A 13,423-nucleotide genomic window follows, 5' to 3' on the forward strand; every position below is an offset into this window, starting at 1 on the left:
TGTTCTCAGAAGAAGATAGAAAAAGCCCAGCTGGCCAGCTAGACCAAGAGTCCACCTAGAATTTGGAAAAGTTACTTTTATCTCCCCTACGACTTGCAGAGACTCCCGGTCAGTCTGTCTGCCAGGAACTGCAGTGCAGAAAAGCTGATTTTTCCCTGCCCCCAGCTTTGGGTACCCCCATGTTTTCAGTGTCCCGTTCCCAAAACGGGTGGAATGTATACATTTGGGAAGCAGGATGAGGAAGAAAAATCTGGATCCCCCCCGTGTAGTGTGTCCAGACTGCTTGGCCTTCAAGGGTAGACTGCTTCTGGACCAGGAGGATCTCTTTTTCTCCAGTGGTCAACCCATTTATAAAGAGCCAAAAAACAAAACAAAACACTAAAACAGGTCTCCCAAGGAAAAAAGAAAAGAAAAGCTGCAGAATGCTCATATAAAATACAAATAAACCAGTACAGCACTGCAGCAAAATGTTGCAGCATAGATGCCTTTCAGTCCGTTTTTTCTCCCTTCCCCATTTTCCTGTTACAACCCCCCACCCAAACAATAGTGCACTCTCTATCCCTCCCTCTCTGTCCCTCCCCCCTCCCTCTCCCCTGTTTGTTTCTGGGCTGCTCCCTGATCTGTTCCTGGGGCCCTTCTAAATAGCTTCCCAGCGTGACCCAGGAACTGAGCCATCCAGACAAAAGTCTGGTCTCATTGAGATGGAAATGTGGACCCTGTCTTCTCTTTTCAGCCACTCCTCCGTCCCTCCACCCAAACCCCATTGCCAGGGGGGTTCCTTGCCCTCTTGTTCAATCAACCAACATCCCACACTGATCAATTATAGGAGGGCTGCTTGAAGTGTACCCCCTGCCCCAATACTCTTTAGAGCTTTGTTCTAGAGATATTTTTAAGCCACATGCAAACCTCGGGCAACTCCGAAGTGTCTAGGTTTAGGTCTTTCTCGGGCATGGTGGTGGCTACCCCTTTGGCTATGCCAGCACGAGCTTGCAATGATTTGAATCAGCATTGCAACTGGAATTATGATTTATTCTGTTCTGGTAAAATGTCAGAAGAGATCAGAATCAGAATGGAGAGGATCCAGGGCAGCCTCTCTGAGTCGAAGGTTGTCATGCCCAGCAAAAATGGAAAATGAGTGTTGTAAATACACACCTTGTATGATGCCATGCGTAGCCGATTCTAACATCTGGCAAGGAACTGTGGACTTCAAGAGAGGCTACGGTAAAGATAAGACAAGTATGGGAGATGTGGCTTTATCCCGGATAAATGGCTAAGATTTTCTTGTATTGAGAAGGCGAGGAAGGGAATAAAGAAAGGAGGAGAACTCATAAAACATAGGGCATACAGGAAATGGGAATGCTTCAGCTCCATATCGAGAAATAAAAAGCCCAGGTCCTTATACCAGGTCATCTGAAGTAAAATAAGTCAAAAAAGAAGCACAGGGAAGGGGAAGACTTTTTAACTGAACAATTTGGGAAACAACCTCTGTTGAAAGTCAAGATATATAATGTCCAGCCTCTGGTAAAAGAGTAAAAACAGGAAGATGAAATTAACTCTTTCTCAACTGCAAGACAACAGAATCACTTTTTCCCATAGAGTTTTGATACCCCCCCCCTTGAATCCTTTGACAGATTCATTGCTGTCGAGATAGATCCCATTAAAGTGTGTTTGAAATTATATATATTTGTATATGCACACACACACACACACACACATGCAGGTGTGGCCACATTTCCCATCTTGGGGAAGTCCTCCTTTTGCTAAGAACAGTGTCTCATACTGGAAAGTGGGGCATTTCACCGCCCGTTGTCTCCTAGATCTGTCGGGCTCCCGGGCGGCAGAGGGAGAGGCCCCCGAACGCTCCTTCTTCATCCGCCTCAAATCCACCTTGACCAAGCGGGGGCTTCACGTGAAGACGTCTGGCTATAAGGTAAAGCAGCGACCTGGCTGAGCATCCTTCCCCACCCCCCCGGGGAAACCCTGTCCCTTTTTCCTTGCCCCATCTAGATTTTTGAGTACGACCAGCAGGACCGTCTGGCTTGAAAAAGGGATTGCAATGCGGGAAATGTAGAAACGTTTGGAGCCTTTTGTCCTTCCTCCCGCTGGCCTGATCCTTGCGCTCTTCCTCCTCCTCCACAGGTGATACACATCACCGGCCGCCTCCGCCCTCGGCTACCGTCCTTCTCCCACACCCACGCGGGGCCGGGCCGCGCGATGGGGCTGGTGGCGCTGGCCCACACCCTTCCCCCGTCCACCCTCAGCGAGGTGCGCATTGAGTGCCACATGTTTGTCTTCCGGGTCAACATGGACTTGCAGATCATGTACTGCGAGAGCAGGTGGGTTGTGGGTTGGTCCGGCCGGCCTGGGGCCTCTTTTTGGGGAGTGGGGCAATGCGCAGGTGGGTCTCCGGGCACCTGAAATCTCTGTCCGTTCATCCATCCATTCATTTCTTAGACCTGTTCTCTGGTTTGGCCTTTAATGAGCTCAAGGCAACACACGTGGTTCTGTTCTCCCTGCTTTAGCCTAACAACAAGCCTGCCAGGTGGGCCAGACTGAGACAGTGTCAGAGGTCCACAATGACCCCATAAACTGCATGCAAAGGATGTCTTGAACCCAGGCCCCTTCAGTCTTTAACCAACACTCTAGTCCATTGGTTCTAAACCTTTTCCAAGTCTTGACCCCCTTTTATTATAGCAAGTAACTGGCAATCTCCCGGCCACATTTGCATGAAAAGTCATTTTTAATGGGATAAAGTCATCTCAATTGAACAAAAACACTTACGAAATGAGGAAACAGGAAATGCAACTCAGAGACACCAAACTCCACAGAGTACCTGGAGTGTATATAAGCATTTTATTTATTTATTATTTAACTTATATGCCGCCCACACTACCCAAAGGTCTCTGGGTGGCTTACAACAACTTAAATACAATAAAAAGATAATATAATTAAAATATAATTAAATATACATTACTCTGAAGTTGCCATCAGGACCCACAGTTGACATTATTTCAACTAAAACATCTTCTGGAACAGGAAGTTTTTGACCTGGCGCCAAAACACGTGTATGTTGTTTTTATGTGTCTGGAAGCCGCCTAGAGTGGTCGTAAGAACAGATAGGCGGGATATAAATAAAATAAAATAAACAAACATCATCCATGTCGGCGCCAGATGAATCTCACTTGGGATGACGTTCCATAGTCTGGGGGTGGCTCCTGAAAATTTTCCCATGTGGTCTTCTCCTTTCGAGGTGAGGGAGGCAGCCGGCGGCTTCTTAAGTCATCCTGCCTTTCTGCTCCGTCTCCTTACCGGCCTCGCTCATAACTTGCCTTGGCCTTCCTCTCTTTCAGGATCAGTGATTATATGGACCTGTGCCCCTCGGAGCTGGTGGGCAAGAGCTGCTACCGGTTTATTCATGGCGAGGATGTGGAGGGAATCCGACAGAGCCATCTGGACTGTACGTTGGCCTGGCGGGAGTGGGGGGGGGGTTTGGGTGTCCAGGGCTGAGCATCTTGCCGGTTCACACCAGAGAGCCGTCCGCTTTTCAGAGTCCTCACAAATCTCTGGAATTGCAGCTGCCAGATTGCCCACAGCCAGGCTTGGCTAAAGAAAAGGGGGGGGGGGGAAAGAGGCAAAATTTTGTTCCATTCAAAAGGCTTTCACTTTTGCCACTATATTTTGCCTCTTTCCTCCCCCCCCACACCTTTGTTCCCTTTTGCCAACATGCTGAGGCAAACTAACCTAGCTGCCTCTTCGGAAATAGTTTGAAAAGGGACCCCCGAGTTCTGGTTCCCAGTGTTCTGGTTGACTGCTCCTGTGCATGGAGGCTCACTAAGCCATCAAGGCTAATGCCTGTTGGGAGACTTCTGCGCCTTGAGAACGATGGGTGTCTAGATGCGCTTCCTTTGGCTCCAAAAAGTGATGGCCGTGAATGCATATGGACATTTGCCACCCATTCTCCCACCCACCCACCCCCATAGAATTCCTCCAAGCGTCCCCCTCCAAGCATGGATTCTTCTGACAGCTCCAGCTGGGAAAGTCACATTTCCAAGCGCTGCCTATCCGTCTGGTCCCCTTTAATCTCCTTGTCTCACTGACCCCCTTGCTCCAGTTTTATCCACCTGCTTCTTCTGGAGGCCCCCCCTTTTCAGCTCCTCCCACTGCCTGTCACCCCAGCTCTGCCCTTTCAGCGATTCTTTTCTGTCGAGACCAAGACTTGCAAAGAAGCAGCCTCTCAGCTGGTTTGCCCTGTTTCCTGGGCTGTGCGATTCCAGGCTGTCGAGAGAGGATGGCTTTCATTAAAATAAATAAATAAATAAAAGCCCCAAGCAATAATCAAGGTCTTTTAACGAATGTGACATACAAGGGTGAGGGATGCCCAGGGAGCCAGTGGACTAGTTTAATATCATTTTTTTTTTTAAAAAAATCATATTTACACCTCTTCTCCTTCCTCCCACACCTCCTTTAGTGTTAAACAAGGGGCAGGTGGTGACCCGGTATTACCGCTGGCTGCAGAAGAACGGGGGCTTCGTGTGGGTCCAGTCCTGCGCCACCATCTCGGTCAATGTCAAGAACCCAAGCGAGAAGAACATGGTTTGGGTGAACTACATCCTCAGGTGAGAGAGTCCCAGGCCTTCTCGTGCAAGGTTCACGGTGAACGACGTGGCCAGGCAGAGCCTGCAGTTGTTGCCATAAAGCACACAACGGTGTCTCTGGTGTGCAAAAGGCAACAACGAGGACTTTGGGGTTTGGTTTAAGGAAAAAGGGCCTGCGTCCGTTACATCCTGGCATCAGCAGAAGGCCTGTTCTGCTCAAACGATGGTGTTGATGTAGGATCTGACGCACTTTTGGTGATTGTGCTTGTGCTGTGTGCCAAGGGTGACGCAACCAGGCAGGCTTTTTAACGCATCTCTGAATGTCTTTTTTAAAGTGAAGATACTTTTAAATGTTTACTTGCTTTTACTTATTTAATCATATTTTAATTACTGGACAGTTGAATTGTTTTTTTTAAAATGTTTAACTTATTATGCTTTTGATTCTGTTCTTTTCATATTGTGTTAGCCCTCTTGGGTCCCCTTATGGGGAAAAGGTGGCCTATAAATAAAACAAATAGATAATAAAAATAAATAACCCGTTGCACAAGCATGCAAGAGTGCAGTCCCATGCACCGCTATCCCCTCGCAATTCAGAATGTTCAAAGGCCAGGCTGCACAGAAAAGAAGCTGTTCTCATGCCAGACACCCCAGTTTTTTGCACCCTGACCATCGGCCTCCTAGTGGCCCCTTCCTAGCCCGTGGGGGGGGGGTTGCATCCTTTCTCTTCTGCAATCAAGATGGGCCCTCCTGGGGTCTCCCCGCCCATCTGCAACATTCAAAGCCTACTTAAGAGCTACCAAAGGGCCCCCCCTCGCCCCAAACCCTCCCTCTCCCGCTGCCCACTCTTCTTCCAAACAGATAAAAGGAAGATATGAATGGGGACTGCAGATGGTTATTAATGCCAGCTTTCCCCCCCCAGTAAAGCAAAGGGAAGCATTATTATGCTAATCCTGTAAGCAGTTGCCGATACTAATGTATGATTTGTCAGGGTGATTAGTATTTTAGTTAATTAGTGCTGTAATTAGAGGCTAATTAACTTTCTTGCAGCCTTCATGCAATGGAAACTTGCTCAGCTCTTCTCTCGCCTCCCCCTCCCTCGCTTGCCAAATTGGGACAGAGGGGTGATGGAATGGATTCGTAGCCTGTTGAGGTCCATGGAGATTTTGTGGATGTGGAGGGTGGAGAGCGGGAGGGAGGGAAGGAGAAAGATATTTGGGGCTTCAAAGGCCCACATAAAACAGTGCTGAGTTGAAGTTACCCCTTTTATAAGTAGGAAGATCAGCAAGGGTTTGCTGGCATTCCAGATTTCAAACCTCGTTTTCACAACGGTGATGCAGCTAGAAGTAGCATCCAACCACCCATGGTTGGAGTGGGCCAGCTCTGGCGTAATTGGAGTAAAACCTGCCCGAGGGTGGACTCTGATTTTCAAAACACACACCCCTTCCTCCTCTCCCGTAGACACACTGTTTCAGATCGAACGCCTTCGTTGCTCTTTACTGTGGAGCCACGGATGGGTGCAATGCTTCCTGCTAGATGCTATTGGACTACAAACCCCATCAACGCCAGCCAGCCTAGCCAGGGGCTAAAGACACCGGAAGTTGTAGTCTCCTGGCAGACGTGCTTTGCCAGCCCCTTGACCTCGGGGTGCTTCTGAATTCAGAAAGTTTCATTTTCACCCTTCACGAAGGAGGCGTGTTTAGCCTAAGAAGCGGATTTCTTCCATGACTTACTTGATTTTCTAGGGGTCCAATAGAAGGCGTTGGCCACTCTTGCATTCGTGTAGTCTTGGGGAAGCACACGACGCTTAATCAGTGGGTGGCTTCCAATGTATTTGGATGGTACCTGGCTTGGTGGGTTGGATGATGGCCCTTCCTGGAAACTGGCCCAATTCCCACCCACAGGTACCTTTGCTTTATCAGTCAACCTTTCTGGAAAAAAGGAGATGTCCTTGGCATTTCAGGGAGCAGGATTGCCCCAGGGGTGGGATGGGTGGCTGCCTTCTGCAGCATCCACTCTCCGGTGACGATGGGTTCTTGGGGAGAGGGGAGGGGGGGGAGAAACAGACTCTTACTTGGGCCGGTTCCAACTTTGCTGGCTTGACAATAAAACCACCACTCGGCTGTTTTTGGCTTTTTTTTTCTTTTTTAAATGAGGGAGAGTTTGCGATTTCAATCTGTCCTCGCTTGTTCTTGGACAATGCCTCGCCGAGGGCCTTCTGCGGCTGTTCGGCTGATTCGAGCCTGCAGGTGGCTGGATGTGTCAGCCCGCATTCAAGATCCTTTTCGGCAAAGCTCTTCTGATGCACAAGAGGGGGGGGGGCGGGTGGGTGGGAGGAGGCGAGCAGGCCTGGCAGGGGGTGGGAGGGTGGTGGGGTCAGCGCACCGGTTTCTCTCCATCCTCGGCCTCGAAGCGGTTACTTGGGCTTGGCCTCCACACACCTCTTTCCTCTGGGGACAACTCCGATGCCTCCGAGGGGCGTTGGGACAGGATCCGACCAACCTGGGCCAGGATTTTTGATGGGTGCCTTCACTTGAAGAGTGGGGAAATTATTCTCATCCACACCAGAGTGAGGCATTTTCTGGGATTCTGAATGAGAGTTCTTGCATCAGCAAAAACATTTGTGTGTAGGTATGTGTGTGTGAACTTGTGTAGCTGCACCTGCTGCCTCGTTGTGTGGACCTTCAGGATTTAGAAGCATCTCTGGGAAACACGGTGCCTCTGGGGTGGAAAAATCTGCCACTCATTCTGCGCTTCCTGTCTGTGTGTGTTCTGAAAATCCACAGGTTTTGCACAGAAGCATTTTGATCAAATTGCAGCCAGCTTGACAGGCCAAAACACCCCCCCCCCAAAAAAAAAACAGTCCATGTTTCAATCTCCCCTGGAGGGGAGGGCTTTTTCTGGGCTTGGAAAATTCCTCCCAAAGGCCTTCTCCAATGTCAGGACAGCCTAAATCACGGGGAAAAGAGAATTTAACCAATTTCGCCTCTTTAGCCAGGATGCTTTGCAACCTTGTGAAAGGCGTTTGCCTGCTGGTCTGTCATGGCTGCAACATTATGCTTGTTGTGAGAGTAACACACCGGAGGGGGGAACCATGTGTGTTACTCTGCACATTGCCTTAAGTTGCCATCAGGATACTGGTTCCAGATAAGTTGCTTCTGGAAAATACCTATAAAAGTGCATCTTATAGCTTTGTCCTGATCTCACTGTATGTTTGCTTTCTACTCTCACCCGTACCTTCTAATTCCATTTGCATTTCGTTCCTTTCCAGCAAACCCGAGTATAAGAACACTGCGCTGGACGTCTTCCAGCTGCCGGGAGTCCCTACCCAGCAGAAGAAAGCTGGTGATGGAGGGCCGGAGTTCAAAGGTGAATAACCCCGAATTTCAACGGGTGACGGAGTAGCTGGTGGGCAAAGCGAACAGCACCTTCCTGGCCGTGACAGGCAGTAGCGAAGGAAGGTTATCCTGGTGGGAGCAGAAACAGAGTTTGGATAATCAAACCTTTTTTGACTACATGTCCCATAATCCATCAGCAAGCCATGCTCTGAGCAGGGGTGGCATCTGTGGGGATCTCTCCCTGTCACAGCTTGGCCGTCACCCATTCCAAGCCCTGTTGTTACAGCTTTACCTTTCAGAGTGTGAGCACCCTTGTTGGTTTTTACATTCCAAAATAACATTAAAAATGCAACCCAAGTCCCTCTACGGGTGTAACAGGTAACATTTCCGAGTTAGTTCCCAATGTTCCTTTGAAAGAACGTGCTTGCAAAGGCACCTGAACAGAATAATTTTTCAGTCTCGTAACCCTCTCTTTTTCATCTTAAACCTCCCCCCCCCCTTGCATCAAAAGGTCACCAAAAAATTTGTAAGCCGTGCTGCAAACCAGCATTCCAGGTCTCAAAGAGCGGGAAGAGCCTGCCGGAAGAGGCTGCTTTTCCAGCACCATAATTGAATAACAGGAAGCAATGGGCTTTTTGAGAGAGTTGGCGTCTCTAGGGTCCAGGCCCACGGAACGTATTGTGTAGGTCGCTGTGGTTGCCCCACAGGATCGGCCAGGGTGGCTGCAGGGCACAGAGCAGTACCAAATGCCCAAGTATTCTGCACGCCTCTTCCAACTTTCTAATGTGAAGTACAGTTTCGGATCCAAAGCTGGGAAACATCCTCTTTGGACTGTGATTGCCACTGGCCGTGCTGGAAGGGGGCGATCCGGGGAGCAGCGCGGCTCCTCCCTCCAGTATCTGCTCCCCGTGGAAGCCCTTTGATTTCCTCTGCAAGGGGCTTCTTTCTGGGTTTGGTGCTGGCTGCCACCTCGTTCCTTGCTCACAAGAAGGAAACAGGAAGAGGCGAGGGGAAAAAAAAGGCAAAACTGTTAATGGAATTTACTTTACCGTAAATCTGTGTGGGACTAGCTGGAGAGCTCAGTGGTTCAGGCTTCAGAGGTTGGGGGGTTCGATGCCCCACCGTGTGCCTCCTGGGAGTAGAGCCAGCCTGGGTTGCCTTGGGCCAGCTGCACAGTCGTCCCAGGGCACCCCTTGAAGGGAATGAGCGAACCTCTTCTGATCATTTCCTTCCCAGGAAACTCTGAAAAGTGTTGCTCGAAGTCAGAACTGACTTGACAGCACATTATTATAGCATCGCTCACCTGATGGTCTTACCCGCCAGTAAATATTGCAGTCCCTACCTTCTCTTGGGGCTTTTTAACACGCCAGTCTGCCCAGGTGCAGGGAGCTTTCTGCCTGCTCATAGGTGGCCCTGCTTTTTGCACAAGGCGCCTTCCTTGCATGTCTCCGCTCGGCCGCTGGGAGAGGATGTGAAGCTTCTCCCCAGTGGGTTCCTCCCTCGAAGCCAAAGGCTGGCGGTCTGAATTCCCCAACTCACTCTGGCGTTTAGCTGCTTTCTGTACCGCTGTGCCCTGCAGTGGCGATTATGAGCGAGGCTGCTTCTCGGATGCAGCCCGGCAACTCGATCTGAATCTCCCTCAAGCCAGCTCTGGATAAATATTTCATTCAACAAACTAAACCCGTCTATCTCTTAACCCACAGAAAGGGGTCTCCTCCCTTCTGCTCCCGCCCGGCTGATTCCTACCCCCCACCCCACCTTCTCCTTCTCTTTTATTTTTCAGGGAGTGGGCTCCCGAAGGAAGGGGGCCAGGCGAAGCTGCCCTCGCCCAACAAGACCTGCTCCCTGGCTGAGCCTTATGCACGGAGTGGGATGGAGAGCGGAGCCCACAGCCGCCTGGCGGAGACTGACTCCAGCGGCCCGGAAACGAGCTACCAGGATGACGAGGCCTCGGAGGACGTTGGGGGGAGCGACACGGAGGGGCCTCCGGGCAAGCGCATCAAACTGGAGTTCCCGCCGGAGAGCCCTCTGGCCGAGGCAAAAGAGGCCTCGCGGGCCAGCTCGGAGGACTCCGACAGCAGCGACAGCAGCAGTGGCAGCGAGTCGGAGCTGGGTCTCCTCGTGCAGCAGAGGGGCGGCCCGATCCGGAAAGCCAATGGCTGCCAGACCGGCAGGCGGAGGACCCTGGGGCCCACCCGGTCTACCGTGTCCGAGTTCACCTCGGTCATCCAAACTCAAAAGAGCTCCGCTCTGAAAGCCAGCGCGGCGCTGAGCATCAAGTCCGAGCAGGGGTCGAGGGCCCCCGGGCCCCCCTGGACCTGCCCCCGGGGCCACAAGGGCAGCCCTTACCCTGGGCACAAAGCCCTGGGCCTGGAGAAGCCCCCGGCCAGGCAGGGCTCCTCCCAGCTGTACGTCGCCATCCCGGACTCCGTGCTCACGCCGCCCGAGATGGAGGGTGGCACGGGAAAAGGGCCCTTCGGCGCCTCTCCCCGGGCGGCCCCCTCTTCGGCGGACACCCTCTCGCCCCCGCTGTCGGGCTCCCCCTGCGAGGAGGGGGCCGCCTCCACCCCGTTCACCCCCCTGGTCTACCCTGCCGAGATGGAGGTCCTCCAGCGCTTCCACACGGGCAACGTGGTTCTGCCCCTGGTGCACCAGCTCGGAAGCCCCCAGGCCGGCGCGGCGGGCTCCCAGGGCCTCTACGCCACCAGCACCATCCGGTACGCCCCCGCCGACATGACGCTAGCCGTGCAGGGCAACCTGTTGCCCCCGGCTCACCCTCTCAGCCTCATGGACATTGGCAGTGCTGAGGCCAAGACCTCCCGGGAACTCATGTACCACCACCTGCAGCGGCTGAACATGGTGGCGCCGTTTGGAAACTCTGCCAGCTTGGCCCAGATCTCTGGGGGAGCCTTTGCGGCTACGGACTCCTTCTTTCCTGCCCTGCCCTTCTCGGTGGCGGGTGGCGGGGTCCACAGTGCCTCGGCTTTGGAACGCAAGGAGGACTGAGCCCCCCGGGGGGACTTGGTGCCATCAAGGCGGGCATCTCCTTTTGGCCCCCAAACCGTAGCTAAAGTAGGCGCTGAGCAACGCGGCCGGTAAAAAAAATAATAATCCTGTGTCGGCGGTGACTGGAGTGCTCGGCCCCAGAGCGAGCGCTCCACCCATGGGGCGAAAACCAGGAGGGCAAATCTTGGGTCTCCCTGTCCAGCTATCCTCTTGCAACATCCCTTTCTAGGACGCTGGGCCAAGAGGGAGGGAGAGCACCCCAAGCTTTGCTTGGCAGGCCCCTGGGGCTACCCAGACCCTGATGTGGTTTGCGAACAGCAAGTTCAGCGGTTGGCCCTGTGTAAATGGAAGTGGAATCGGGTCTGTGCAGCCTTTCTGGGAAAGGTGCAAGCTGGAGGAAACAGGTGTGCCCCCCCCTCCTTGTCTGTCGTCCTGCTTTACTTCCTCCTCTGCTTTCATTTGTGTGTGTGTGTGTGTGGGGGGGGTTATGCTCGAGCCCTGCGGGGTGAATCAGTTGCCCGGACTCTCTCCCTGCTAGCCCTGGCAAATGTAATTCATGCAGAGCTGCAGAGGAAAGCTGGTTCCCATCCCTTCTCTAACAGTGAACCCTTTTTGCTTCGGTTTGGTCCCTTGCAATATTCATGGGATTCAGCCACACGTTCTGCTCCGCGTTACCGAGCCAAGAGAACTCGGAGTGGAGGTTCTGTGCCAACGGGGGCCCTCCGTGCCTTGCCTTTCAAATATCATGGCCCCTCCTCAGCTTGATCTGCCCGTTCCCCTTCTGCAAACAATGGATTAAGAGCTTATCCCTTGATCTCTTGTGCTCAGATCAGAGAGAGGGGGTCAAGGAGAGGGGCGGTGGCGGGGGGGGGGCTGCTGCAAGGGTCTTATGGCGATGAAGACTCAGGGTGGACAAAGTGGCAAATGAAACATTAGAGGAGCCCTTATGGATCAGACCGAAGCGAAGATGAGAAAGGTAGCAGAATCATAGAATTGCAGAGTTGGAATGGATCTCCCCAAAAGGTCATTGAATGTAACTCACTAGCTAATGTAGGAATTCACGCTGAACTGCTGGATGGCTCAGTGGCTTAGCTATGGCTGCGGAGTCGCAGGCTGGGAGTTCGATTCCCCCACTGGGCCTCCCTGAGAGGGGCTGGACTTGATGATCCCTGGGGGTCCCTTCCAGCTCTGCAGTTCTAAGATGATGATCATAACTCTTGCCTGAGAGCAACACCCCATTTGGTTGTGCCCCCCCCCCAGCAAAGGGCCATGAAATGCAATTGCCTCTGACAGAGGAGACACACAGCTAGAAGGACAAGTGGCCATTGCTAGCCACTTTGGGAAAGCTTTGAAGTTGGTGGCCATCAATGCATCTTGTGGTAGTGAGTTCCATAGTCCCACCATGTGCCATGTGTGACCTTCTCCCTTTGATCTTTCTTGAATGTTCAGCCAATGCCGCTTCAAGGGATGACTTCGTATCCTTCCCACTTTGGTACATCATGCACAGATCTGATCAATTTATCTTTGCCTCCAGATTGGACACGAACAACTTTTAAAACAACCAAAAATCGTTACTCCCAAACTATTAGAAAAGACCCAAGGGGGAAAGAGGGCACTGAAGGAGTTGCCCACGCCTTAGCTCTCCTCTTCATCAGTGTGCTTGTCTCTCGGCGGCCGATCGCCGTGGCCAGAGCCTGGAAGTTACCTTTCTAATTCGCAGCCTCTCTCCCAGTCCCGGAGGGCGAGAATAGGGCAACTCTCGCATTATGACCCGTTTGTGAGTTTCTGGAACTGCACGCCTGGCTTCGTCTACAGGGCGGGTCTGAGCCTTTAGTCCTCCCCTCTTGGTTCCCCTTCAGTCTGCTCTCCAGCGACAGAAACGTCTCGGTCGCAAGTGGCAAAATCCTGCTCACGTCTCTGCTGGAGCAAAACGGCAGGCGAGGAAAGCGGGATCAAGGAGCCTTTTTTGTGTACGTGTGTGTGTGTGTGATGACAGCACTTAAAAATGGTAAAAATGTATACCCTAACTTTCAGCACTTAAAAGGAAGACTTGTAGTTGTGGGAAGGAAAACCCACAGCAAGGCGGTAGCACTTCAAGCCTGCGATCTGTTCTGTATAACTAAAGATTGCTAAAGATCTTTCTCTCTCTGCGTGTGGGATTCCCTCCCTCTCCCCCCCCCGACCCCCTTTATTAACCTCCTGATCTCCTTGGATAGACAAATGTAGCTTCCACTGTTCACCTGTTGATGTTTTGCTGCTTCTTTGGGCATATGGGATTTCAGACAAAAATAAAAATAAATGGATACGTTTCCTGATTTGTAAAAGGACCTTGGCAGGGTTGGTAAATCCCTCTTGCAGTTTTAAGTCATGCCGTTAAAGCAATAGGATATTACGGCAATTAAGAGCTTACATATCCTCCATTCTGAGTTAATTAACAGGAAACGAAAATCTCTTCCAACTAAAAGCCTTTAATGCACCTGACAGTCC

The 13,423-nt window shown here is 51.8% G+C and overlaps 1 protein-coding gene across 2 annotated transcripts in view; it reads left to right on the forward strand.

Annotated features, from left to right (window-relative positions):
• The window catches only part of NPAS1 (neuronal PAS domain protein 1), a 54,770-nt gene extending 41,524 nt beyond the window's left edge, over positions 1–13,246 (forward strand). For both annotated transcript variants that reach the window (XM_072979440.2, XM_078380022.1), the window contains exons 7-12: positions 1,818–1,930; positions 2,140–2,336; positions 3,351–3,457; positions 4,469–4,616; positions 7,864–7,961; positions 9,714–13,246. In XM_072979440.2, the coding sequence (XP_072835541.2) occupies positions 1,818–1,930; positions 2,140–2,336; positions 3,351–3,457; positions 4,469–4,616; positions 7,864–7,961; positions 9,714–10,936 (1,886 nt within the window). In that variant the 3' untranslated portion in view covers positions 10,937–13,246. The remainder of the gene's footprint in view (positions 1–1,817; positions 1,931–2,139; positions 2,337–3,350; positions 3,458–4,468; positions 4,617–7,863; positions 7,962–9,713) is intronic.
• Positions 13,247–13,423: the final 177 nt, after the last annotated feature.

Source organism: Pogona vitticeps, chromosome 9, assembly GCF_051106095.1.
Source record: "Pogona vitticeps strain Pit_001003342236 chromosome 9, PviZW2.1, whole genome shotgun sequence".
Classification (NCBI taxonomy): domain Eukaryota; kingdom Metazoa; phylum Chordata; class Lepidosauria; order Squamata; family Agamidae; genus Pogona; species Pogona vitticeps.